The sequence below is a fragment of the Lolium rigidum genome, chromosome 3 (genome assembly GCF_022539505.1).
Source record: "Lolium rigidum isolate FL_2022 chromosome 3, APGP_CSIRO_Lrig_0.1, whole genome shotgun sequence".
Taxonomy (NCBI): Eukaryota; Viridiplantae; Streptophyta; class Magnoliopsida; order Poales; family Poaceae; genus Lolium; species Lolium rigidum.
Genome location: NC_061510.1, coordinates 208,938,200 through 208,965,137, shown reverse-complemented (window position 1 = coordinate 208,965,137; position 26,938 = coordinate 208,938,200). Strand labels below are relative to the sequence as shown.

At 46.4% G+C, this 26,938-nt stretch overlaps 1 protein-coding gene across 1 annotated transcript; it reads left to right on the top strand.

Annotated features, from left to right (window-relative positions):
* Nucleotides 1-14,593: 14,593 nt before the first annotated feature.
* LOC124696004 (LOB domain-containing protein 24-like) lies at nt 14,594-15,245 on the top strand. The gene is made up of 2 exons (XM_047228798.1): nt 14,594-14,800; nt 14,904-15,245. The coding sequence occupies exons 1-2, from the start codon at nt 14,594-14,596 to the stop codon at nt 15,243-15,245; spliced, it is 549 nt and encodes a 182-aa protein (XP_047084754.1).
* The last annotated feature ends 11,693 nt before the right edge of the window (nt 15,246-26,938 follow it).

The window sequence follows — 26,938 nt, the reverse complement described above, 5'->3', positions numbered from 1 at the left end:
CAAAGTTTGGGTTATCAACAAGTATAAGGAGAGCTAATCTTGGAAGAGACTCGAGCAAATTGATCAATGAACTTACTGACAAAACGCGGATTTTGCGATTCCAGGCGGCCAATGACATCCTCTTCGCGAGCAATTTGTTGAGTTGTCTTCTCGCTCAAAGCAGTTTTAGCTTGGTGGAGTCTCTCTCGAAGATCTCCAACAGAGGCAGCGTCATGTTCAGCCTTTTCGCGAGCTTTTTCACTCCGCTCTAGCTTGATGGCGAGATCATCGGCACGCTTGTTAGCTTTGGCGAGAGCCTCTAGCAGGAGGAAGCATGGCAGAAGTGTCAAGATAAAGATAGCAATATAGTCTACTCGATAAAAAAGACGGTAGAAAGGTGTACCTTTCAAATTTTTAACAGTGTCACGGTACCCAATAAATTGAGTACCAAGACGGATGAATTCCTTCATCAGAGGCTGTAGAAAAGAAGTTGCTAGAAAGGTTAAGAGGGAAATACTCGACAGAAGACAAAATAGTTGTAAGGGTCCTTACATCATCCAAAGAAGGAGTCGCTGAACTCCCGGCCAAGAATCCTTGTTCCTCTCCAAGTTCAATCCTCGCTCTCTTCGACGAAGGGGCTCGGGGGCTGGCGACAGGAGTCGACATTTCCAAGTCTTGCCGAGGAGGCGAGGCTTCCTCCGTTGCACGGCGAGTTTCCGAAAGAACTAAAGTTTGCGACGTGCTCGTTGGAGCAGTCACATTTGCAATGGGTTCTTCCTCTTCTTCGCCACTGTCCACAAAAGATAGTATGAGAATATTCATAAACAATATATAAAAAGAAAAAGAAGGTAGGGTAGCTTACGAGCTAATGAGGGCATCCTCGTAAGGATTGAAGGCACCCTCCTCCTCGGGGGAAGCTTCCTCGGCAGGTGACCCGCTGGGTTTGGAGGTGCCTGAATCTTCAACTTCACCTCTCTTCCTTTTGTTTTTTGGAGAAGCAACGGAAGGAGGTGAGCGTGCAGAGTCGGAAGCTTCCGATTCTGTTTCTTTATCAGAAGAAGCCGCGGATGTGAGATCCCGCGACTTCACTCTCAGGGCGAGAAGTGCCCTGAGAATCGTCGGCAACGACGGTTCGTTCGTCGACCTCCCCACCTCCAGGTAAGGGAGGTAGAGAAGAGGTGATTTGGTGGTTCTGCAGAAGAAAAATCAACAGAAAGGGACAGTTAAGAAGGACAGAGGTGGATAGCAAGACAAAAAGATAGCAAGATAGCAGTCGAAATTTTCATCAAAGTCTAACCAAGATAGGAATCAAAAAACTCGAGAGACAAGTTACTTACTTTGGGGAGAGCGTTGGTGCCGATGTATGGCTCCACGCGGCAGGAGGTTGGAACTGAATCCTTTTTGCTTAGCGATGAAAAACGTTGGACAAGCTTCTCCAAATCCTTCACAGAGAGATCTTTGGATATGCGGTCGACATCTTTCTCGCCAGCATATAGCCACAGAGGGTTTTTGCGAGCCTGTAGAGGCTGCACCCTAATCCTAAGGAAATGTGCAGTAATTTGAACACCCGACAGTTCCTTACCGCGGGTGTTCTGAAGCTCATGGATGCGCTTCATCAGCGCATCTGTCGCCATTTTCTCTTCTTCGGTAGCTTCAACATCCCATGATCGGCGCCGAAGGATTTTTGCGCCACCATCAAAGGGCGCGATGTTGTGATCCTGCGAGTCAAGATACTCCTCGCAGACGTATAGCCATCTCCTGTGCCACCCTTGGATGGAGTCGGGGAATTTGACATCGAAATAATCGACGTCAGGATGGACACAGATAACAACACCACCTATATTGTAGGCGATGTTGTGGGAGTTGTTGCGGCGAATGTAGAAAATGCGTTTCCACAGGGCCCAATTCGGATGGGTCCCGAGAAAGCACTCGTAGAGGGTGATAAAGATGGAGATATGGAGGATAGAATTGGGGGTCAGCTGGTGCAGCTGCAGCCCATAAACAAAGAGTAATCCACGAAGGAATTTGTGGATAGAAGTGGAAAGACCGCGGATGAGGTGGTCAACGAAAGTTACCCGATATTGGATGGGGGCGTCGGGAAGCTTTCTTCACTGGGAAAGATCAGCGCCTCCTCCTTCTTCGTCAATCCAAGCTTCTTCGGCAGGTTCATGTCCTGGTTTGAGATCTTAGATCTCTCCCACTCAGAGATTTCCAGATCTTCTGTCGCCATGCTGGTTTCTGGTGCAGTGTGCCTCGTAAGCCTCGCCCGCGGTGCAATCAACGAAAGCGCTGAAGAGATTGAGCACTAGCACGGGCGCAGGAGCTTGGTGGTTGCAATGGAAGCTTTGGAGAGAGAAAGGTTAGAAGTGCGGCGCAGCGAAAGAGATTAGGGAAGAAGAAGAAGGTCATTTATAGCGGACCATCGAATCGCCGCGCCGTTGGATGCAGGAGAAGTGGATCCAGGGCTTTACACGTGTCTCCATGGGTAAAACCGTCTTTTTACTATGATGTAACTAGACAGGCGCTACAGAGCACGTGCCAGGGAAAGTGGAGGACGTGTGTCCCCCACTTGCGTAACGTGTCAAATACTGCAGAGTTCTGGGCCCAGAGGTCAGCGATACGACATCCCCCGCGCCTTCCCAATACATTGGTCGTGGCCATCGTCAGCACTGATGTCACCATATGCAAAAACATCGGTTGGCTTACTTTTAAAAATAGCGACAAGGAACATGTCGACAATATAAAGAGAGTAATTCCGGAGAACCTTTGATCAAATACAAGTGTTTGTTCAAATGCTCGGGGTCTACTCTTATTAGTAGTACTTGTACTTCTGATAAGAGGATGGTATAATTAAAAAAAGGAAAAAAAAGAATACAGGGTCATTCCAAAGGAGGAGACAGGTTGAGCCTATAGCCAAGTATAAATACTCGACTGTAGCCTCGGGGGCTACTTCCATCGAGAGCGCTGATCGCGCACCTGATAAAGATGGAAACACTGGAAAAAGTTGACAATATAGCGACAGAGATACTAAAAAGGTGAGCCTACAACCAAGTACAAGCACTTGGTTGTAGCCTTGGGGGCTACTCCCATCGGGAACGCTGTTCGCGTACCAGATGAAATTGAGGAAGTCATGATGAGCATATTTCGAGTTATGATATAACTCTTCATATACTCCCATCGGGAGGACAAGATAAAAAAAAAATATAAGTCATCATATGACTTGAACAAATGTGCTATTCCAGCAGCCGAAAAAGGCACTCGACAATATATTCTCAGAGCGCCTCAGTCGCGATTTAATCTCTGAATTCCGCAATACTTTGCGAAGGTAGACCCTAGGATCCATCCTGCGCGGCGTGGCATCGCACCCGAATGTGCTCTGCTACTTTTTTCCGTATCAACAGATGCGAAGAAAAATCCTAACGGACGTGTTAGGTACCCGATAAAACGCGACTGGAGTTCGGCATATGGTAAGACCTTAAGCGGCACATATCGAAACTACGCCAGTATACCGAGATCATGTCCAGGGACTTGATCTTGAGGTAGGTATTTGCGGGATTGCCATGAGAGCAGTGGTACCTGATCCGTCAGATGAACCAGCCCCAATTACCGTCATTTGATAACTCGAAGAAATCAGGTGTTAATTGTAATGATGGAGATTTTTCCTGATTCTGCGATTCAAGCAAAATCTCGGGGGCTACTGACATAGGCATCCCCAATGTGCTTGCCGAAGATGGTACCCGGGGTTTGCTGAAGGCCCACGACCTGAAGTTTATGAAGACCAGAAGCCCGATTAAGAGATAGTTTGGAAAGATATACACTAGTAGGAAAACCCTTATAGGCGAAGCTTAGTTCTGTGGCGCACCGTTTTGAGTGCGCCACAGAAACTTATTTTGTGGCGCACAAAGCTCGGTGCGCCACAGAAATAGCTTAATTTTGTGGCGCAGCAGCCGACCATGCGCCACAAAAACTTGGCGAGCCCCACAACCTGTCACCCCCAATTATCGGTGTACATATTTACGTGGCGCACCCGGTGCGCTGCGCCACGAAATTACTGTTTCGTGGCGCACTTGCTTTGGTGCGCCACGGAAGTAGTTGATTCCGTGGCGCACTTGTTCCGGTGCGCCACGGAACTAAGGGAACTTAGCTATATCATCCCGTGCCCTCCCCCGCCCACGCCTGTTCACCTCCGATCCGTACCGCGCGCCTCTCCCCTCTCCCCTCTCCTCACCGCGCGCCGCCATGGTCGGCGCCATCGCCGTCCGCCGTCGCCGCCGCCTTCCTACGCGAGGGCCGCCTGCCGCCACGCTCCTCCCATCCCCGCCACCTGCAGCACAAGCTGCCGCTACGGCGAGGAGGGGCCGCCGCGAGGAGGGGCCGCCGTCGCGTCAAGGTGGAGGAGCCGCCGCGACCTCCACCCTTGCCGTCGTCGTCGGTGAGCTCCTCCACAACTGTTGTTGTCGTCGGTGAGCTCCCTCCCTCTTCCTCCCCTCCCCTCCCTCTTCCTCCCCGCGCGAGCACAACGTGCTCGACGAAATGCTTCGCTCCGGATGTATTGCTGTTGTTGCTCTGGATGCATTGCCCCTAATCGTTTTGCTTCATATGGTGTTCATATGCATTGCTGCTGCTGCTAGTGATGCTTATTGGAGTGTTCTATATGTTGTTCTGAACCTGTACAATGTGACAATGAAATTGTTCTGAACCGTACCTGTATATGGTGTTCATATGCATTGCTGCTGCTGCTAGTGATGCTTATAGAAAGATGTGACAATGAAATTGTCTATGCTTATAGAAATTGGAGTGTTCTATATGCTTATAGAAATTGTCTATGCCTCTGCCTCTGCCTCTCTGTACTTGTTCTATAAATCCTTGTACGAACCTGTACAAGGTAATGCGAGACTTGCTCACTTGGTATTGCTTGCTAGTTGGACATTTGGTTGGTTTTGATGCTACTTGGTTCATTTAAATGCATGAAATGCTACTATGGTATGCTACTTGTGGTATCCTTGTGAAGAAAATGATGGATTCTTGTGAGCTTATGGTATGCTACTATGCTACTTGTGGTATCCTGGTTGCCTCCTTAATTGATGCCCTATGATCCAAATTACTATATTATTGGATTGAGTGTTATGGCTACTTGCTTGTTTGCTCTCCAAATTACCAAGTGATGAATATATAATCCCTTTGGAGCATCCGCCCCATGCTATATATGTGTATTTGACCATGCTTATGATGGATTTCTTTTAAGGACTCTAGCTAGATTAGAGGGGAAAAGTTGCTGCTTTGTTGCCTATGATAATGGATCATCAAATGTTTCCCTTTGTCCCTGGTTGCCTCCTTAATTGATGCCTTATGATCCAAATGACCCAAGTCTTGCATGATCCCATTTATCCCTAATGTTGCTTAAGATGAATAAATTCCCTCTAATCACCATTTGGAGATCAAGACTAGTTCTTGATTTCCATTAGCTAGACTCCAATATTAAAAATGTCTCCCAAATATGGAGACAAACATTTTAACATTACCCCAAGTGATTTACTTGTCGATGATTAGATGGTTGGTCGATCACTCGTACACTCGGGGGTGGAGCAAGTGAGGCTTGGTGTGATGGCACAAATATCAATATCTTGTGCATCCTACCTGGCCTCACTTACTCCATCTCTGGATGTTAATATTTGTTTCGACCAACAAAGTATGAGGCATTCCATTTAGTTGATACCACTTGGCTCTTTCTTCCATTTTAGTGCCGATGATTAGAATGTTCGGTCAAGCTTGTACACTCCGGGGGTGTCGCTAGTGAGCACTGGTGTGATGGCACAAATATCAATCTCTTGTGCATCCTACCTGGCCTCACTAACGCCATCCCGGGATGTTCATATTTGTTTCGACCAACAAAGTATGAGGCATTCCATTTAGTTCATACTAGCTACTTCTTAATTGCATTGGCCTTTCTTCCATTTTAGTGCCGATGATTAGAATGTTTGGTCACCTATACGCCGCAATATACTTTGTAGACGAGCCCCCCTTTCCCTGGCCGCCGTTCAGTGAACGAGTCCTTGATGAGACAACAACGCCGACATGCCTCTCCGGCGCAGCACCACTTTTCTTCTCTCGCCGTCCAGTACGTGAACGAGTCCTTAATGCCAAGACGGTGCCAGCCTCCCTAGCATCATGCCGACCCCTGTTGTCGCGCTTCGGGCCGTGTCGATCATGCGCCCTGCACTCTTCGCCTTCTTGCCCGGTGAACGAATAGACTAATCGTTGGAATAAGGAAGCCGATGACGGCCGATCGCAATTTAATCTTGCGACCGGGCTGTCATCGGTTTCCTTATTCCAACGATCAGCCTATTGGTTCACCGGGCAGAAGGCGGCCGATGCGGGCGCGGGACCACGGCTTGAAGCGCGGCAACACGGCCCGGCATAATGCTGGGCAGGCCGGCACGGTCTTTGCATCAAGGACTCGTTCAGCTGGACAGCGAGGGACCGGCGTGGTTCTGCGCCGGAGATGCAGATCGGCGTTGTTGTGTCGTCAAGCACCCGTTGACGGAACGCCGACCAGGGAAAGGGGCCCTGCTGCAAAGTATTTGTGTTGACCAACAATGTATGAGGCACATATTCTATTTTGTCATTCCATTTGCTTTGAGATTTTCAAAATGCCGATGATTAAAATGTTTGGTCACCGTACACTTGGGGGTGGCGTAAGTGAGCCTGGTAAGATAGCACAAATATCAATCTCTTGTGCATCCTACCGGCCTCGCTTACCCCATCCCTAAATGTTAATATTTGTGTTGACCAACAATGTATGAGGCACTTATTCCATTTTGTCATTCCATTTGCTTTGAGATTTTCAAAATGCCGATGATTAAAATGTTTGGTCACCGTACACTTGGGGGTGGCGTAAGTGAGCCTGGTAAGATAGCACAAATATCAATCTCTTGTGCATCGGACTTGGTCTCACCGACGCCATCCCTAAATGTTAATATTTGTGTTGACCAACAATGTATGAGGCACTTATTCCATTTTGTCATTCCATTTGCTTTGACATTTTCAAAATGCCGATGATTAAAATGTTTGGTCACCGTACACTCGGGGGCGGCGTAAGTGAGCACTGGTAAGATAGCACAAATATCAATCTCTTGTGCATCGGACTTGGTCTCACTTACACCGTCCCTGAATGTTAATATTTGTGTTGACCAACAATGTATGAGGCATTTATTCCATTTCTCTTGTGCATCGGATACTTGTTGGTCTCACTTTCTTCCATTTTCATCATAGTAGGAAGCTGGATGGAAGGACCCCGATGCAAGCGAGCACTGGTGGGTAGAGATGACGGAGCAAAGGAGGAACCGGATGAAGACTACTTTGTATCTCGAAATTGTGAATTTTGTATGAATTAAGAGTTGTATGCAAAACATTTGACACTTGCCACTATATATGTATCTCGATCGGGCTCTAAGTAATGTGATGATGATGTCTATGTTATATCCGTGCAATGTACATGATATTTATATTATATCTGAATGTTGCTTGTATATAACTCTGTGTATCTGTATTGTGTATACGTATTGCTTGTGTATAAAGCTGTATATGTATACCGGGCAGCACAAAATCGTGTATAATACAAGCAAATTCTGTGGCGCACTAAGAAGCAATTCCGTGGCGCACCCTTTTACGTGGCGCACCTAAGAACAAGTGCGCCACAGAAACCTTATTTTTGTGGCGCACGATCAGGTGCGCCACAGAAAGCTTATTTTTGTGGCGACGTTTCTGTGGCGCACCACCCGTGCGCCACAGAATCAAATTCGTGCGCCACTGATGAGGCTTTTCCTACTAGTGATAGTTGTATTAGGAATAATGACTTGTAACTATTACGAGACGAACTCAAAGAGTCTCCCGGACTTTGCAACTTGTACATCACGAAACCCTCGGCTCCGGCTCCTATATAAGGGGGAGTCGAGGGAGAAAGAGAGGATCGATTTCATTGTCAACACAACCCTAGTGTTCTAGCAGTCGAGTACTTTTTCGGCTGAACCCTCGAGATCTACTTGTCCTCTACTTGTTACGAAAACCCTAGTCTACAATCTGTAGGCATTGACAAGTTGATACCTTGTCAGGGGGCCCACACCACCCCTAGGCGCAGGCCACACCCAGGTCGCGCCATGGGGTGGCCTGGCCGCCCTGTGGCGCCTCTTCGACCCCCCCTCTGGACTTCGTCTTCGTTTCGGTAAAATATTGACTTTGACATTTGTTTCATCCAATTCCGAGAATATTTCCTGTACAACTTTTCTGAAATACAAAAACAGCAGAAAACCGGGAACTGGCACTGTGACATCTTGTTAATAGGTTAGTCTCGGAAATCATGTAAAAGTGCAACGAAGTATGAGCAAAACATATATGAATTGGTGTAAAACAAGCATGGAACATCAAAAATTATAGATACGTTTGAGACGTATCAGTGCCCCAGCCTGTGATGCCAGTGTTCAGCGGAGAGCGTCGTGCTGGCCAGACCATGGCGGTGAGGGGATGATGGAGAGACGATGTCGCTTGGCACCGGATAGAGGCCATCCTGGCATCCTTCGTGGCTTGGTCCTTAACATAAAAATGGAAGGGGTAGAATTTAGCATAGACATTATTCTCAAGTAATAGTTTGTGCACATATAATAGGTTTTTAGACATGTTAGGAACGTGAAGAATATTTTTGAGATGGATTGGACGGGAAGAACCAGTAATCTGAGAAAGACCGATATGGGTAATTGGCAGACCTGCACCGTTGGCGACCTGCACGGAGTCCTTCCCGTGGTAGCGTTCCTGGAGGCTAAGACGATCTAGATCAGACATCAGATGATCCGTCGCGCCTGAATCAAAGTACCAGTTGCCGTCGTTGGTGTTGTTGGCGTGGGCGGCATTGGCGTTGCACGAACGGGGGCTCGTCGGGCTGGAAGGCATGGTTGAAGCGGTTGAGGCAGCGCAGGGCGTCATGGTCGTATTTTCCATACACCTGGCAAGTGGGACGAGGGCCGCCGCCGCCCCCATTGCGGACACCTTCGTTGTCGCGTCCTCAGCCGCCACCATTGCGGCTGCCACGATCTCCTTGTCCTCCACGTCCATCACCACCACGCTGGCCACCGCCTTGGCCACCTTTGCGGTGGCGTGTTTCGGCAGCGTTGCCAGAAGCATGGATCTCCCCGATAGACGCCTGCTGCTCAAGACGAAGTTGTGCACTCAGAAAATAGGCATAAAAGTTGTTGAGTGTCACCAGGTTGTCGCGGGAGGTGATGGAGGCGACGAGGGGCTCGTATTCCGGACCCAGTCCGGCGAGGATGTAGCCGAGAACCTCCTCGTCGCTGAGTGGCTTCCCAACGGAGGCCATGGCGTCGGCGAACCCCCTTCATCCGGTTGAAGTACTCGGAGGCGGTCATGTCCTTCTTCTTCAGGTTGGAAAGCTGGTAACGCAGCTGCATTACCCTGGCTCGGTTCTGCGAGCCGAACATGGCGTGGAGCGTTTCCCACACGCTGGCCGACGTGGTGATGCACGTCAGCTACCCAACAATGTCCCCGGACATGGAGCCAAGGAGGGGATGATACCACCGGAGGAACTCCGGGTTGGCTGTCTCCTTAGCAGCATCACCGGTGCCCTGGGTGATCATGGGCGGTGGCGCAGTGATGGTGCCGTCAACGTAGCCGAAGAGATGCGCCGCGCGGAGCGCGAGTGCCGCCTGAGTCTTCCAGAGGAGGAAGTTGTCGTGGGTCAGACGAATGGTGACGAGGTTGGTGATGGAGGAGATGATGACGGTGGTGCCTGACCCGGCGGTGGTGTCCGATGGTCCTGCCATGTCGATCTAGGTTGTAGATGGGATCTCGGCTCTGATACCAAGTGAAAATACTTGTGTTGCCATGGTAAATCACCACCTGCCCTCATGTATATTTATATGCCAGACGGATAACAAGATAGATACAATGGTTATTAGGCTACCCAGCCAATGATTATCTACTGTCATCGTGATCAACACGCATGGAACAATCTAACCTAACTAGCTATATTCTAGGTTAGTTCACACTGATTCCGGTGATGGAGGGGCGCGTCTTCAGATCGTGCTAGTGTATGTAGTCGTTGCTAGATTTTCCGAGTAGCCATTTGTAATTTTCATTATTTTTAGGCTATTTCTATTATTGTTGATGATTATTGGTAGATTGGAAAAATCTATCTATCTATTATATTATTAAAACAACAAACAACCAATGGCTAAGATTTAGCAAAATCTAATGCTAGGAAGGAACGGCTGAGATTAGAAAAAAAAAACTAAAAGAGGATTCTTTTTGAGAAACAACTAAAAGAGGATTCACGCATGTCACGTCTCTCACAACGCAAAAGGAGACGCGCACAATTAAAATTCGTTGATAAAAATTGAATGCATACCCCACGTATAATAGGAGACGTACACAACCATAATTACTTAGGAAAACATAATCCACAAATCCACATGCATATAAAAACTGATTCGCTCTGATTTATCGTATCAGATCTATTCTGTGCCGGCGGACGGACATAACAGAACTGCTGCAGGTCATGCGTCGTCCATGGTTCCATGCAACCGAGGTTTTCCAACGAGTTAAGAATGATGGCGATTGGCTGCCGGAGTGTCGCCGACGTACAAATACGTCTTCAACGGCCGGCTACATGCATGTGATTGTCTTCTCCAATGAGTCAACGATCATACAACGGTCGGTATGATTGATCAAATTATGTTTTATTTGCAAATTATGCACGAACAACGAGTTGCAGATCTCGACCCTTGATTGTTATTGCTTGATTGCTTCACATCCACAAAACAAGCACGTTTGAAAGACATGTCAGTTGATCTACCAGGTTGAGATAAATTAGAAGATTATAGGAACTTATGAAGCAGCTGTTACGTTGGGAAGTCAATAGAAGATGATGATCATATAGAAATACGGGACCATGAGCCATGCATCGATTGATGGTTTATTGGATCACCAGTATCAGCGAGTATTCCATCTGTCCGGGAGTTAATCTATTACAAGGTACGATCCCATCTACCACTGAATCTTACTTTCAAGTTCTAGCCATATTGCAATCCAGCAAATATATTCCAGGAACTTATGAAGCAGCTGTTACGTTGGGAAGTCAATAGAAGATGATGATCAATTAGCAATACGGGACCATGAGCCATGCAGCGATTGATGGTTTATTGGATCACCAGTAACACCCCCTATCAGCGAGTATTCCATCTGTCCGGGAGTTGATCTATTACAAGGTACGATCCCATCTACCACTGAATCTTACTTTCAAGTTCTAGCCATATTGCAATCCAGCAAGTATATTCCAGTACAGAGATATCCCACAATTTTTGATTCAGAAGAGGAAGAGGTGTGCCGGTGCTTTTACCATATTTGGTGGCCGACGCCTTACATGAGCCTGCCACGAGGAAAACTGTGGCGGACTCGAGATGCAGCTGTTTAGTATTTTAGTGCCTCGATGGCGTCCAAAACTTCCTACATCTAACCACTAGGTAGTAATCTGTGTACATCAAATTGTATGTTGTAGATATGCAAGAGGTTGTCAATGCGTCTCATGTGAAAGAGAGTAATTGATTTTCAATAAGGATGATAATACAAGCACGGAAGCACTCGCGCTCGCACATGAGATTGAACAAATCTGCATGCAGCATGGTTCGATCGGAGGTAAAGAAAATACGAAATTTGTCACTCAATTTCCTTACCCTTGAATATCGGGATTAAAATAATTAACAAATTAATTGTTTTTTTCTTTTCAACCCTGTATCAATTCAATGAAAGAAAGAGTTTTAATTAGCTTTGTATGAAATTAAAAATGATGTAAGAAAAAAAGAGGATATTCATACATGGAATTGATATCGACAGAGAAAAAAGAGCAACCAGATTAATTATTTATGTATTTCATATTTAAGAAATGCCTATATTGAATATACACAATTCTGAATGAGCAATAGGATTTACCAACAAATATGTAATAGTTATGAAATTTATATTCAATAACTATACTTAAAATGAATTAGTTCGTGCGCCTGGATCGACCGACCCATTGGCGGGCGTCGGGTTGATTGGGGGCTGCTCTGGTGGGAGTTGTGCAGCCATATAGAAGGCATGAAATTACACAAACAAATACAACTGCATTGTGGTTGATGAGGTGGGTGGAGAACGGAACACAAGGTGTTAGTAAAATCTACAGTTTTTTTATATCTAATTTGGGATGTAAAGTTCTTTACAATACTCTCATAATAAGGTATACGGTAAGGTAAAGTTTATCCAAAAGATATCATGGGGAAAATAGTTGGGATATAAAGCAATAACAAATTACGCTTCACGGGAATATTATTGCTAGAAGGCTTTTTATGTCATTTTTCTATTTAATAGCCCACACCGACATCCAAAAAGGCACCACAAGACATATACTACAACTAAACAAAATAATATCAGACAACTCTAGCCGCACGAATGTGCGGGTCACCATGCTAGTTTAAAATAAAATAAAAACAATATTGAAAGTAAACTCCAATTAAACTACCCGCGAAAAAATATAAAGGAACGGCAGCTGAGCACATTAAGCCAACGAAGTCCTAGTGGCCAAGCACGGAAGCAGCACGAGCTCCAGGCCTCCAGCAGACTCAGGGTATCTTAACACGTCGACCCATCCCGCGCCCGCGCGTTGGGATGGGTTCAATCGGATAAAAACCCAGTCCAGCGCTTGACCTATTTCTAAAGCGGATGGCCGCGGCGTCCGTGACGATTTAAAACCGGCCCAAATCTGGACCGCGCTTGCGTCCGCCCCTTGTTCTCCCCTGGCCCACGTGTCATACAGACATATTTTCGTTTCTTAATTAAAATGAATTATATTACAATTTTCTTAATAGTTCCTACTACTAGTCTAGCTACGTAGGGGGCCGACGGCCTAGCCGCCGACTCGCCGTCGGGGCCGTGGATTTCACTCGACGCGGGCGGCCTGTACGCGTGAGGATTTCACTCCAGCTTACCAGCTAGGTGGCTCGGTGGCGGCCCTCTTGCGGCGTTCCTCCGCAGCCACCCTCCTCCTTTCCATCCTCGCAGCTTGGACGCGCTCGCGCTCCGCCTCCTGCGGCGTCCGCATCCGGTTCCCGCACAATGCGAGCTCGTGCGCGGCGGCGCGTTTCATAGTTGTCCGTGCCTCCAGGCGGACGCGGCCGGCGTCATGGGCCTCGTGGTTCTCCTGCCGACGACGCAGGCGCTCTTGGCGGCCGCGCTCCGCCGACGGCGCATCCTCCCGGGCGCGCCGCTCGGGCGAGGGCAGCTGGAGGAGGTGGCGGGCTGCTTGCAGAGCGAGGAGCTGGTTCTTCCAGCCGATGAGGTCGCCTGAACGGTGGCGACCGGCCCGGACGGAGGGCTCGTGCTCCTTCGTCACGCGCGTGAGCTCGGCGAGACGCTCCTCGATGGCGACGTTGAGCTTGGCCATCTCGAGGTCGTGGAGGTACTCCTCCGCATCGACGGGCTCCTCCTCCGCGGCGGGCTCCGCTACCTCCTCCGCGGCGGGCTCCAATCCCTCCTCCGCGGTCTCGTACCATACGTCCATGGCCTCGTGCCAGTCGTCCGCGGCCGCCTCCACCAGCTCCGCGTCCTCTTCCTTCTTTGCCGCCCCCTCGGCCGCTACGTGGATTGCCTCGTCGTCGGCGACCCACCGCGCGTCCTGCCGCTCCTCTCCTCCGTCCACGGGAACCTGGCGCGGGCGGCGAGGGAGAGCTTGGCCCACTTGGTCTGCAGGGTGCGCGGCATGGCGATGGAGGAGGAGAAGACGCCGGAGAAGGTAGAGGGGGAGAGGACGGCGGAGCGGGTGAGGTCTGCGAGGCTGGCGCCGTATTTTATAGCCGGCGGTCTTGATGCGAAACTTGAACGCGAGCGCGCCCATGGCCTTTTCGCGCGCGGGAACTTTCCTGCGGTTCTCCCGCCCACCATTGATGTCCCGTCGTGACCTGCCATGACGCAGCGCCGCCCAGAGAAAAACGAACCACGTGGCGGGTTTTTTGGTCGCCGCGTTATGTACAGCGTGCGACCCAAACGGACACGCGAACGGTCGCCGTGTTGGAGATGCCCTCACACCTCCCGCAAGCAGACTTGCAAATGAAACATGTAAGTGACAAACAGCAGGGTGCGAAAGGAGCACGCAACATCGATCTAAAAAAAGATCCAAAAAAGGTCCGAGAAACGCATAGCTAAGGGCGAGCACAGGAAAAAAGAAAGCACAAAACCAGGCAGGCACCAAAATTTCCCCAAATCTAGCACCCACCATGAAAGTAACCAAAACCGAAAGCCAAGAATATGGAATGCAGAGGGGAGGAGCAATGGCGGCAGCTGCCCCGCGCCGCGCTCTCCTGACATAATTAGCAGCAAACAATGCCGTTAAGGTTACCATGCTTACGAGAACGTAGCCGTTGGTGTTGCCATTTCCAGCTCTCCCTCCATGCATCATGCATCCGTGCCTATATAAGCACGCGCCCACAAGATCTTCCCCGAAATCTTCCAAAGATCCACGAAATCGCAGAAACTCACTCGACGATCTAGCGCTAGATCGCCATCGATCATGTCGGAGATGACCGGCAACGCGGAAATGCAGCTGGAGGATGACCAGCTGGAAGGCGGCCGCAACTACCCGAAGCGGTGCGCGGCGTGCAAGTATCTGCGGCGGAGGTGCGCCCACGACTGCGTGCTCGCCCCCTACTTCCCGGCGTCGCACCCCCACCGCTACGCCTGCGTGCATCGAGTCTTCGGCGCCAGCAACGTCGCCAGGATACTCCAGGTATGTACTTCACAAACCATCAGCTCGATCGTCAGTAAGTTGTTTACTGCTATTACGTATTTGCATGGCTGAAGATTCACATTGGTGAGATGCCATTCTGCAGAGCTTGCCGGTGGAGGAGAGAGGGCAGGCGGCGGAGACGTTGGCCATGGAGGCGCAGTGGAGAGTGGGGGACCCGGTGTACGGATGCACCGGGATCATCGACCGTCTGCAGGAGGAGATCCTCGCCGCACAATGCGAGCTCGCCAGGACAAGGGCGCAGCTCGACATGGCAGCCGCTCAGCTACAGCTCCAGCAGCAAGCTCCTGTTTCTCTTTCCCCGCCAACGCTGCCGACAAATATGCCGCAGCGAGCCGGCGGCCATCTCCACGTCGCTGTCGCGCCGAAGCAGGAGGAGGCGCCGTTTCTTGACCCAGACGAGTTCCTCGATCTTGATGGATTTTGAGCTTTGATCAATCGAGTCAAGTGCTACGTCGGCGCCTGCAAACATGCTTGCTCGTATCGATGGTGGCATTGGGCGTTCTTTACCACAGAATTAAGTTGATGACTTCTTCAAGGAAAAAAAGAGTTAATGACTGGTGAAGAAATGAATAATTTAGTGTTGCAATTTGTATTCTGATCTTAAATGGTAGTTATTTTAGTCTCTTGTAGTTTCAGAATGTGGGCTGCGTACGTGTCCATCAGCATTTCATAAGAATGTGCGTAGTATACCATTTGTTAACTAAATCCAAGCCACACTTTAATTTGTTTCACTCATTTGATAGCCCACCATGAATTGCCGCTTCACTCATTAGCAAATGCAAATATGCATTACATAGTGGATAAAACTAAGTCGCTTTGAGTGGGGCACATCCCTTGAGTGGGGGCACTTCTTCTGTAATTTTGCAGATTTTGAATGATTTTTTTTCAAAATATGTACAAATATAAAGGGATTTCAAAAGTTTGAGTGGGGGCCTCGTACCTGGGTCCGCACCATAGGAAGCTAAATTATGTGCTTCTTTCTGTTAGCAGTAGGTGTGGCGTAGATAGACCTTTAATTTTCCCAAAGCCGTGAAATTTTTCGATAAAAAATATATATTAATATCTAGCCACTGTGACAATATTATGTTCTAATCGCATAAAGGATGCACACAGTTAAAAAAGAGAGTGTTGTGAAGTGTACAAGTAGATTGCCTAGCCCTTTCCATCAGTTCGAACTTTTGGTTCAAGTGGCTAGTGCATGAAGCTTAACATGGTATCAGAGCCCCAGGTCTTAAGTTCAAATCCTGGCTTTCACATGGTTTTCGCAATTAAGCCTAAAAATTGCTGTTGTCCCCCTCTTTAGCCACCGCTGATGCCCTGTTTCGGTGTGCTCTTCTTCTTTCACGTGTTGACTTTCTCTTCTCCCGTCACACGCGAGTGGGGGTGTTGTGAAGTGTACAAGTAGATTGCCTAGCCCTTTCCATCAGTTCGGACTTTTGGTTCAAGTGGCTAGTGCATGAAGCTTAACAGAGAGAAGAATTACAAAAAAAAAGAGGAAAGTCCCGCATAGAAATTGAAAACTTGAAACAGCAACAGTAACATCACCAGACAACACCAGAAGATCAGCTTCTGCATAAGCGACGGCTTCAAGAAGGAAACAATACACAAACGCTGTCATCGCCCAACCATAGAAGAAAGTCCTCACTCTCTAAACACTGCTTTCAATTAGTATATTGGCAGGCACAACCAATTAAGGCAAGACCTTGGACTTTCACCCTGAAAGAAAGAACTCTGAACTTCTCCTGTGCAGTCGCCCCCACATACAAGTCGCTGTTTGAAGTCACGAAGCACCAAGCCAATTCCACCTCACCAACAAGATCCGACCACAATTTCTATTCGACCGATCTCGGCTTTCATGACCTTCTCCGCCTGCATCATGGAAAGAAAACGAGCTCCATGATATTAACAACCAGCGGAGTTTCGAAGCGCTCCCTTTGAAATCAAACAGTCAGATAAAAAATATGGGTGCGCATGACCGAAAACACCCAACCCAGCAATCTTCAAGCATTGATCGCACAATGAATTTCGCTGGCAGGGCCTTATTTAAGATGCCTATTATGCCATTCATCGCAATCCCAGGAATATTGTTTTTGCGAGACATAATAGATTGATATCACAGAACATCATTCATTACAACATCATAAACTTACAACAAAAAGGATCACACGATCCAGTCTCATTACAACACTTGATCTAATGATCAATTACATAACACATCGCGGGAATACGCAGTAGAGGTCCATTTGTTCCACAGGCAACGATTGACGTCAGGAGTAGTCCTAGTTGTCGTAGACGTCCTACTGTCCTTCATCCTGGTACTGGGGCTCATCTTCATAGTCTGGCCATTTGAATAGCCAGGGACACAGCCATGAGTACTTTAAAGTACTCGCAAACTAATACTAGTGTAAGCACTAATACTTATATCAATGGGGTTCTAAGCTCTAGGTTCATTTGCATAAAGCCAGTTTTATTTCGTAAGCATTTAATAAACAGAGACTCCTCATTTGCCTAACTTAACTCAAGTGGGAACATTAGTGTCATTCCCACAACTCTGTTGTGATTCCCAGTCAAAGTCACCTTTCAAATTCAAGTCACAAGTCACCATTCATATTTTTGGAAAAGTTCTGATGACGGAACAATATGGTGACCGCGGACGCGGCTATTCGAATAGTTTAAACTCTGCAGAGGTCGTACACTTGTGCCACAACAATTGCCATAGTCCATCAGAGGTAACTGGCCCTGATTTATCGCACTCAGTGCGCGAACTATCAATCATAACCTTTCATTTACATACCCTAGTATAGGCACCTCTCCCCATGAGCTTGGCCTCCCAGTGAAGACCAACAGTCAACCTGGGAACTGCACAGGGCTTGGGTCTGACATTCACCTCTTTTCACGTCATTTCACTTTTGGGGGAGGTAGCCTTGGCATAACCCCTATGACGCTTGTTCAGAGGGAACCCATACTAAAATACATAAGTTTCTAGTTAAGCCTTACCCAGATTCAGGTATTGTGGGGGTACTTGTAAAATTGGAATGGTATCGCATCCGAACCCAACCATCAGTTTTGTAAAATTCACCAAATCATTCACAAGTCATATTCACCTTTAAAATCTTTCAATAGAATGACTCATCATTCCAAGGTTTTCAAAGTAATTGGTTTTCACAAGTTCCCATCTAAAGTAGTCACTTTTAGTTTTAGCACTAGCAACTAGTCATGAGGGGTGCTAACTAGCTTATAGCTTTCTAGGCTAAGTGTGATGCTATTGTACTACTCCATAACTAAACCAAGTGAATCATGAATCAAAAATAAACCTTGATAAACCCAAGTCAAAGCTTGTAAAGTAAAAACTTGGGATAGGATCATTAAGCATAAAGTAAGAGGTAATGGTGCCTTGCTCTTATAGAGCTTTGCACTTGGGTAACTTGCAAGAATATTAGCTTGCCTTGGTTAGGGTAGTGATCAAAGTTCTCTTCCTCTTCTTCAAAGTAGACTTCCTCCTCCTGATATTCTCCGGCACTAGCGTCTATAAACGAATACGAGGATACAATCACCAAACAATACTTAAATAGACTTAATTAGCCTTAATGGCTCACACAAATGATCTAGCATCATCACCTAACATTACTCAACATTAAGCTACGGTTTTCTTACTTAGTGTTAGGAAAATAATTTCCTCTCATTGAAATGTGTATTAGGGTTTCTCTTTAGTTTGGAGAAATAAATTCCTCTCATTGAATCTTCTTAAGATTTAAATCTCCTCAATTCATAAAGGTGAGATCATGTTGACCAAGGTCAACACTTCACACTTATCATTTGAGAAAAATGATTTAAATGAGATTCATCATCTCATGCCATTTAAATAACTATGTGATTTAAGATCCTCAAGTGAGCAAGTATGAGACAATGCAACAAGGGTCATCACATTGTTTCATACTACTTGGGAAGATGATTTAAATGAGGTGCTACACTGTCAACACCCGGTTTTTTAAGTCCAGATGCCTATTATGCCAGTCCTCGCAATCCCAGAAATATTGTTTTTGCGAGACATAATAGATTGATATCACAACACATCATTCATTACAACACATAATCGTCTTACAAATAAAGGATCACATGATCCAGTCGTTATTACAACAATAGAGGTTCTATTGATCCATTACATAACACATGGCGGAAAGCGAAATAGCGTAGTAGTAGTCCATCTATTCCACAGGCAACTGTTGACGTCAGGAGTGATCCTAGTTGTCGTAGACGTCCTGCTGTCCTTCTTCCGGGTTCCGGTACTCCTCTTCATAGTCTGGCCATTTGAATAGCCAGGGACACAGCCATGAGTACTTTAAAGTACTCGCAAACTAGTACTAATGTAAATACTATCAACTATAGTAAGGGGGTTCTAAGCTCTAGTTTCATTTGCATAAAGCCAGTTTTATATCATAAGCACTTTAATAAACAAAACTCCTCATTTGCCTAACCTACTCAACTCAAGTGGGAACATTACTGTCATTCCCACAACTCAGTTGTGATTCAAACTCAAAGTCACCTTTCAATTCAATTCACAAGTCACCATTCATATTTTTAGAAAAGTTCTGATGACGGAACAGTATGGCCTTTCCAACTGTCCATGACCGCGGACGCGGCTATTCGAATAGGTTAAACTCTGCAGAGGTTGTACACTTGTGCCACAATAATTGCAATAGTCCGTCAGGGGTAACTGGTCCTGATTTATCGTACGCAGTACGCGAACTACCAATACTAACCTTTCATTTACATACCCTAGTATAGGCACCTCTCCCCATGAGCTTCGCCTCCCATTGAAGACAGACAGTCAGCCTGGGGAACTGCACAGGGCTTGGGCCGGACATTCACCTCATTTCACGTCATTCCACATCATTCCTCTTGTTGTAGAGGCAGCCTCCGGCATAACCCCGATGACGCTTGTTTTTAGAGGGAACCCATACTAAGACACATAAATTTCCAGCTAAGCCTTACCCAGATTCAGGTATTGTGGGGGTACTTGTAAAATTGGAATGGTATCGCATCCGAACCCAACCATCAGTTTTGTAAAATTCACCAAGTCATTCACAAGTCATATTCATCTTCAAAATCTTTCAATAGAATGACTGCTCATTCCAAGGTTTTCAATGTCATTGGTTTTCACAAGTTCCCATCTATAGTAGTCAATTTTAATCTTTAGCACTAGCAACTAGTTATGAGGGGTGCTAAGTAACTTGGATTGCTCTAAGCTAAGTTTGGTACTCTTGCACTACTCCATAACTAAACTAAGTGAATCATGAATCAAAAAGTACTTTGATAAATAAAATTTAGTAAAGCTTGTAAAGTAAAAACTTGGGATAGGAGCATTAAGCCTAAAATAAAAGTAATGGTGCCCTGCTCTTGTAGAGCTTTGCACATGGGAACCTTGCAAGAGTGTTAGCTTGCAAACAAAATAGCTTGCATTAGTCTAGCTTGCCTTGATTGGTGATGTGATCAAAGTTCTCTTGCTCTTCCTCTTGGTAGAATACCTCCTCTTCTTGATAGTCTCCGGTACTAGCGTCTATAAACGAATACGAGGATACAATCACCAAACAACACTTAAGCAGTCTTTAATTAGCCTTAATGGCTCACACAATTGATCTAGCATCACTACTTAACATTTATCCAAAAATTATTCTAGGGTTTCCTTATTTAATATTAGGAAAATAATTTCCTCTCATTAAAAATTGGAATTAGGGTTTCTCTTTGGTTTGGGAGAAATAATTTCCTCTCACTGAATCTTCTTAAGATTTAATCTTCTCAAATAACCAGGGATGATTCCATGTTGACCAAGGTCAACACTTCACACTTATTATTTGAGAGAAAAGATTTAAATGAGATTCATCATCTCATGTGATTTAAATAACCATGGCAATATTAAATACTATTTTGATTTAAATTCTACAAGTGAGCAAGTATGAACCTATGCAGTAGAGGTCATCATATTACTTCATCTCACTTGAGAAAATGATTTAAATGAGGTGCTACACCTCATTGATTTAAATTCCTAAAATTTGCTATAGTTTAAATGGACTAGTATTGACTACATAGCCAATATTTTGATCTAGTCCATGATCATACAAACAACCTGTCTATATTATTTCATAATCAATTAGAGGAAATCAATTGTGATTTATTAGAGTTGGAATCAATTCAAAAACAATTATGGTTAAATTTTAAATAAAGTTTCAATTTGCAAAAGCCCCTGTCTTGTTATTTTTAGCAGATTAATTATACTACGAAATTGGAAATGAGGCCAGTGGCATTGTTTAGATAATTTCATGGGCTTTCCGAATATATAAAATTTGCTAAATTTGATGCAGTAGTTTGAAAGTTATTCAAATTTGAAGGGGGCACCAATATTTGAATTTAGCTGAAATAATTAAATGGAATTTGAATTCCTTGGGCCGCGCGGGAAAACGAAACGGGCTAAACAGACTAAACGGACTGGGCCAGCCCAGCAGTGTGACTCCACCAGTCAGTGACTACTAAACCAGCGAAACGGTATGTGCGATGTGATCCATTGGATCAGAAGGGAGATCAACGGCTCACGTCTGTCGTCGTCTCCGGCGAGATCCCGGCGTGCTGGCGGCGTACCTAGGGGGTCGGAGAGCGCTCCAGGCTGCCGGCGATCGATGGCGAGGTGCGAGGCGTCGTTGGCGAGGGTGAAGAAGTCCCTGGTGCAGCGGCGGAGCTTGGCGACGCTTCAGTCGATGGCGATGGTCTGCGGGCTCCGGCGGAGATGATCTCGCAATTCCGGCGCTGGAGGCAGTAATTGGAGTGGAGAAGGGGTCGAGGAGAGCGAGGGAGAAGAGGGGAAGCGAATGGTGTGAGGAACTCGTGCTCGGGGTGGCCTCTATTTATAGCTGCGCGCGGTTGCTGTGGGTGCCCGTGGAGGTCGTCCATGGCGCCGGCGTTTGGGGCGGTGAAGGGGCAAGCTAGGGGGCGCATCGTGTAGGCGACGGCTAGACGGAGCTAGCGCGCGTGAAGAGACAGCAGAGGGAGGACGAGAGCGTGCACGCGACGATCGAGTGCTCGCAGTACGGGCGCGGCAGAACTTTGATCATGTCTTCGTCTACGGCGCAGGCGACGGCCAATGGCGGTGTCTAGCGAGGTACGGGAAGGGTGTGGAGTGTGCACGTGCAAGTGGATGGGAAGGGAAGGACGACATCGTCCAGGCGACGGCGTGCTCTGGCGCGTCCAGGATGGGGATGGTGCACGCTCACCGCGTGCCTGGCACGTTTCTGGCGCGTTCGGGGCGTGCGCGTTCTGGCCAATGGTGTGCGTGTTTCGAGCTAGGGATGGTACCAGCAGGTTCAGTGAGGAGTTGGCTACCTAGTTGACATGGTACAAGGGGCCAGAGAGGAAGAATAACTATGAGTGGCATGGTGATGTTCTCATGGCCGGCATGGTGCAAAGGTGATCATTTCTTGGCTTTAATCGACCAAACTAGTACATGGCTTGATGCAGGGGAGGTACATGAGCAGAAATGATCAAGGATCAAAGTGGTTTAGGCTAAAAACCAGGGGGTAAAAGCATGTGTGCAAAATCAGGAATGATGCCTGCCTTGTGTTTGTGAAAATGGCCGCATGAAACTTTTGGTCGAATTTTGGATTTCTTTTTGGTGGAGCTCAATCATATAATTAATGTGATGGAAAGGTGGTGGTGGTGTTCATTTTGGTGAGGTTTTGCAACAATTCAAAATGTGGGTCATCTTCACATAGTTTCAAAGTCTCCACTTGTCAAAACTATACTGGTCAACCTGGTCAAATTTAGCATGTGTGGTCAACATGAAAGTTGTTCACCTTGACATGGTCTTGGATGACATGGCAATAGTTGACCAAGTTTAGTTTAAGAAAAGATTAAACCAGAGGGGTAAAGTGAGGAAGATGTTAAAAAGTGCACATATGACCATTATCATATGTGTGAAGGTTTTGAGATTTGCACTGGTTTGATTCTTGTTTCTTTGATGCAATTGTGTTTTTTATCCTATATAAGCATTCTACAAGTAAGAGATCAAGCAATGGTGGACTTTGGTGAAGATTTGCAAAATTGGCCTTAGGTGTATGAGAGTGAAATTGGGATTTTCTCCCTATTTGATTTCTCTCCCTTTGATTTGACTTTTGTTGACTCTAATGTGATTCTTATTGGTTTAGAAACATTTCCAAACTATTGAATCCATTTCAAAAGGTCTTGATCAAAGATTTGCAAAATTGGCCATAACACATAAGAGGTGATATGCCCACTTTTATTATTTTTGTAAATTGTTCCCCTTGATTTACTTGGGCATGGGTTAGGGTCAATTTATTGTTATATTAGGTTTGGAGAAGGTTTCACATCATTTGGTCAAGGTTTAAAGTCATAGGGTAAAATTTGGTGAAATGGCTAGGTGTCACATATGCCTCTATGCATATGTTGCATTTGAGTTTGAATTTGACTTGGATTGACCCAATTGGTGTTGTTGAGTGTTGAAATGGTATATAGGAGTGATCCCACCATTCACAACAAGTCTTAGGGTCAAGATTCCCAAATCCACAAATTTGCTATTTTACTTACATATGCCTCTATGGCATTTTTAGTTTCTTTTTATTTTCTTTGGAAACAACTTGAATTAGGTTCGATAAGTACTAGGTAAGGTGTGTGAAGGTTTCCAAACCTCTAAGCAAAGTAGAAAAGCTTAGGGTAAAGATTTATAAAAATAGCCATAGGCACATATGCCTCTTTCTTATTTAATTTCCTTTTATTTTATTTTAACTAGGATGGTGAAAAGAGGGGTGAGGTTTAGGGTTTAAGATTATTTCAAACTACTCTAACAAGCAATCATGGCAATTGCACAAGAATTAAGCAAGATCACTATGCCTCAAACTTATTGTAATAAAAGTTTTTGTTGGTTCCAAAATTTGGAACTAGGGAAATTCATTTATTTTGTTTTGAATTTTTGGGATGTTACAAACCCTTCCCGCTTAAACAAATCTCGTCCCGAGATTTTAAGAAAAGTTAGGTTCCTAAGAGAGATTGAACATTTTGATTAACAGGAAGACATACTTGGCATGGTCGGGGGTGCTTCCGAGCTTCATTGGCAGTCATGTGGTAGAAACGGCCGTTGTTGTTGTTACTGGTTCCTTCTACCGGCGAAGCGGCGCTGTTCTTGGGCAGGTGCAGCGGTGTTGGCGGCAATCTTGGCAAGCTTCTTGGGACACTCATTGGAGTAGTGGCCCACAACTCCACATTCATAGCAGTTCACCGTTGACTTGTCCTTCGGGGTGACGGGGATGGCATTGCTCCCAGTCCTCGGGCTAGTGTTGGTGTTGTTGTTGTTCCCATTGTTGTTGTTGCTGTTGCGGTTGTTGTTGTTGTGGTGGCTGTTGTTGTTGTTACTTCCGGGCTTCGGGGGTCCTCCGTTGTTGTTGTTGTTGTTGTTGGGGCGATAACTCTGAGCAGGGGGCGTGTTGTATCTTGGGGTGAATCCTCCAAAGGAGTTGTTGCGGTACTTCTGGGTATGGTGGGGTCCACTCTGGTTCATCATCCTGCGCTTGCGGTTCTCATTGGCTCGATGCGGCTTTCCTTCCATCCGTATGGCGGAGTCTACGAGAGCTTCCAAGTCGGCGAACGGAATGTTCACTAACACGGTTTGCATCTCGTCGTGCGGTCCGTTCAGAAATCTCTCCTTCCTTTTCTCATTGGTGTCGGTCTCATCCGGGCGTACCTTGACGAGTGAGAAACCTGTCGCGGTATTCCACCACGGACATTCTTCCTTGCTTGAGTTCCCGGAACTCGTCTCTCATCTTCTTGATTAGTCCTTGGGGCACATGGTACTTGCTAAACTTCAGCTTGAAGTCTTCCCAGGTCATCATCTGTCCCGCATTCATTGCGCGGGCACTTATCCACCAGGCTCTGGCAGGTCCTGAAAGGTAGTGGGTGGTGAACAGTACTTTTTCTGCGGCTTCAACTCCCGCAACTTCGAGGTTGTTCTCCATGGTCTGGAGCCAGTCATCAGCATCTAGGGGCTCTTCAGTCTTGTTGAACATCGGTGGGTTGGTGTTCTGAAAATTCTTCAGCTTTGACCCAGGGTGATCGTGGTTTCCGTGGCCTTGATTGTTCTGGGCTATACTGTTGCGGTGCGGCAAGGTTTGCTTGGCGTTCAGCTCTTTCGGCTTCTCGATCTGCCATCATCGCCTGCAGCAGTTGCATCATGGCATCCTGGGTGGCATTGCGGGTTGGTGGGGCCATCTGAACATTGAGGTAGATGATAAGATAAGAGGGAAATTTCTAGGGTTTGTTTTGTTAAATTTTATAAAGTTCATAAATTGAAAACTTGAGTAGTGTTGCGGGGTTAAAACCAACAACACTTTTTCATTCATACCAAACATCACATATTACAAAGCTAACACACCGTTGGTTTGAGGAACCATTCATTCGCTCTACGATACAAGGGGATCCTGATACAACTCACACCTACTTAAGTGCTGGGGTGATACTACTCTTCAGGGTGGAATTCTTCGTCTTCACGGGTGATGTGCTTGGCGAGAGGCGAGGGCGTTGTCCAAATCCCTGCGTGTTTTGTACATCCTGAAGTCCTGGTGTGCTTCATAGGGGTTCATCTCCGTGTGCGGGGGCATGGTCATCGATCTTCCCATGGAGTCATGTCTTGGGTAGTAGATGAAGCGAGTGTTCTTGATCTTGTTCTCATTTTGTCCGCACAGACGGAAAATTGCTTCTTGCATAGCTTGACTAGTCCTTCCTTCCAAGTGTTTCCCGTTACAGAAAACCAGATGGTTTCCCATACCGGGGCTCCAAGCTTTCTTCGTAGATCCGTGGAAACTTCCCACCGAGGTGGTTCTCCGGAGTGGTTGTTGAGGGGTATTCCGAAGAACTCGGGATACGGGTGTCCTAGATATTCCACTAGTTGCTTCAAATCCTTTTCGAACCTTAGGTTGCCTCCGGGACCAAGCTGATAAAACTCCCATTGGTACTTCATCTGTGAGCAATGAGGATGAGTAAGTTAGAGAAGTGATCAAGTGTGCAAACTTTTATGTAGAAATTTCAAGGATAAGTAGAGCATGAATTTTTCACTTGAAAAAGATCTCAAGGGTAAGAGGGGGAAATAAGTTTTCAGAAATATTTACTTCCTTTGTTTTGAAACTAAGTTTTTCGGACGTCCATTCTAACTAGGGTCTCCTAAGGTCAAACAATGGCTCTGATACCAACTTGTCAACACCCGGTTTTTTAAGTCCAGATGCCTATTATGCCATTCCTCGCAATCCAAGGAATATTGTTTTTGCGAGACTGTTATCTCCAGAATTTGACCGGATCAGAGGTGGGCCGCGATTGAAGATGGGCTTGAAGAATATACATAGAAGAAATACATGAATCGGCCTTATATACCAAGTTTGGGCTAGTTTGCCCGTGTATCTGTAACATAGTAGGATACGTGTCGGTTAGATAGAGTTTGGGCCCGTGCCCGGTTGGGATTATTCCCACGTTAGAAAGTCTACGGACTATAAATATGTATCTAGGGTTTATGAAATAAGCAACAATCACGTTCACCACAAACCAATCTAGGCGCATCGCCAACTCCCTTGTCTCGAGGGTTTCTTCCGGGTAAGCATCATGCTGCCTAGATCGCATCTTGCGATCTAGGCAGTACACGTTTATTCGTTGTTCATGCGTTGCTCGTACTGAAGCCTTTTTGATGACGAGCAACGTAGTTATCATAGATGTTTTAGGGTTAGCATTGTTCATCGTATCATATGCTATCGTCGTGCGACCCTTAGGCATCTAGCCGCCCTTACACCTATCTTGGGTGTAAGGGCGGCACCCGCTTGATCATCTGTTTAGTAGATCCGATCCGTTACGATTGCTCCTTGTTCTTCAAGGATTAGTTTAATATCTGCATGGTTAGGCCTTACAAACGGGTTGAAGGATCCGAGTGGCGCGTAGGGTGTAGTTTGCTAGCCCTAGACGAGGATGTTCCGAGGATCAACTTCGTGTTGGTTTTTAGGCCTTGTCTAGGGTCGGTTTACGATCACCGTGCGTGGCCGCCGGGCTCAATCACGAGTAGGATGTTCCGATTATGCGGTG

Coding starts and splice junctions, on each gene's coding strand:
- LOC124696004 (XM_047228798.1), top strand. CDS start 14,594: ATGACCGGCAACGCGGAAATGCAGCTGGAGGATGACCAGCTGGAAGGC. Junction 14,801..14,903: donor ACGTCGCCAGGATACTCCAG/GTATGTACTTCA, acceptor GCCATTCTGCAG/AGCTTGCCGGTGGAGGAGAG.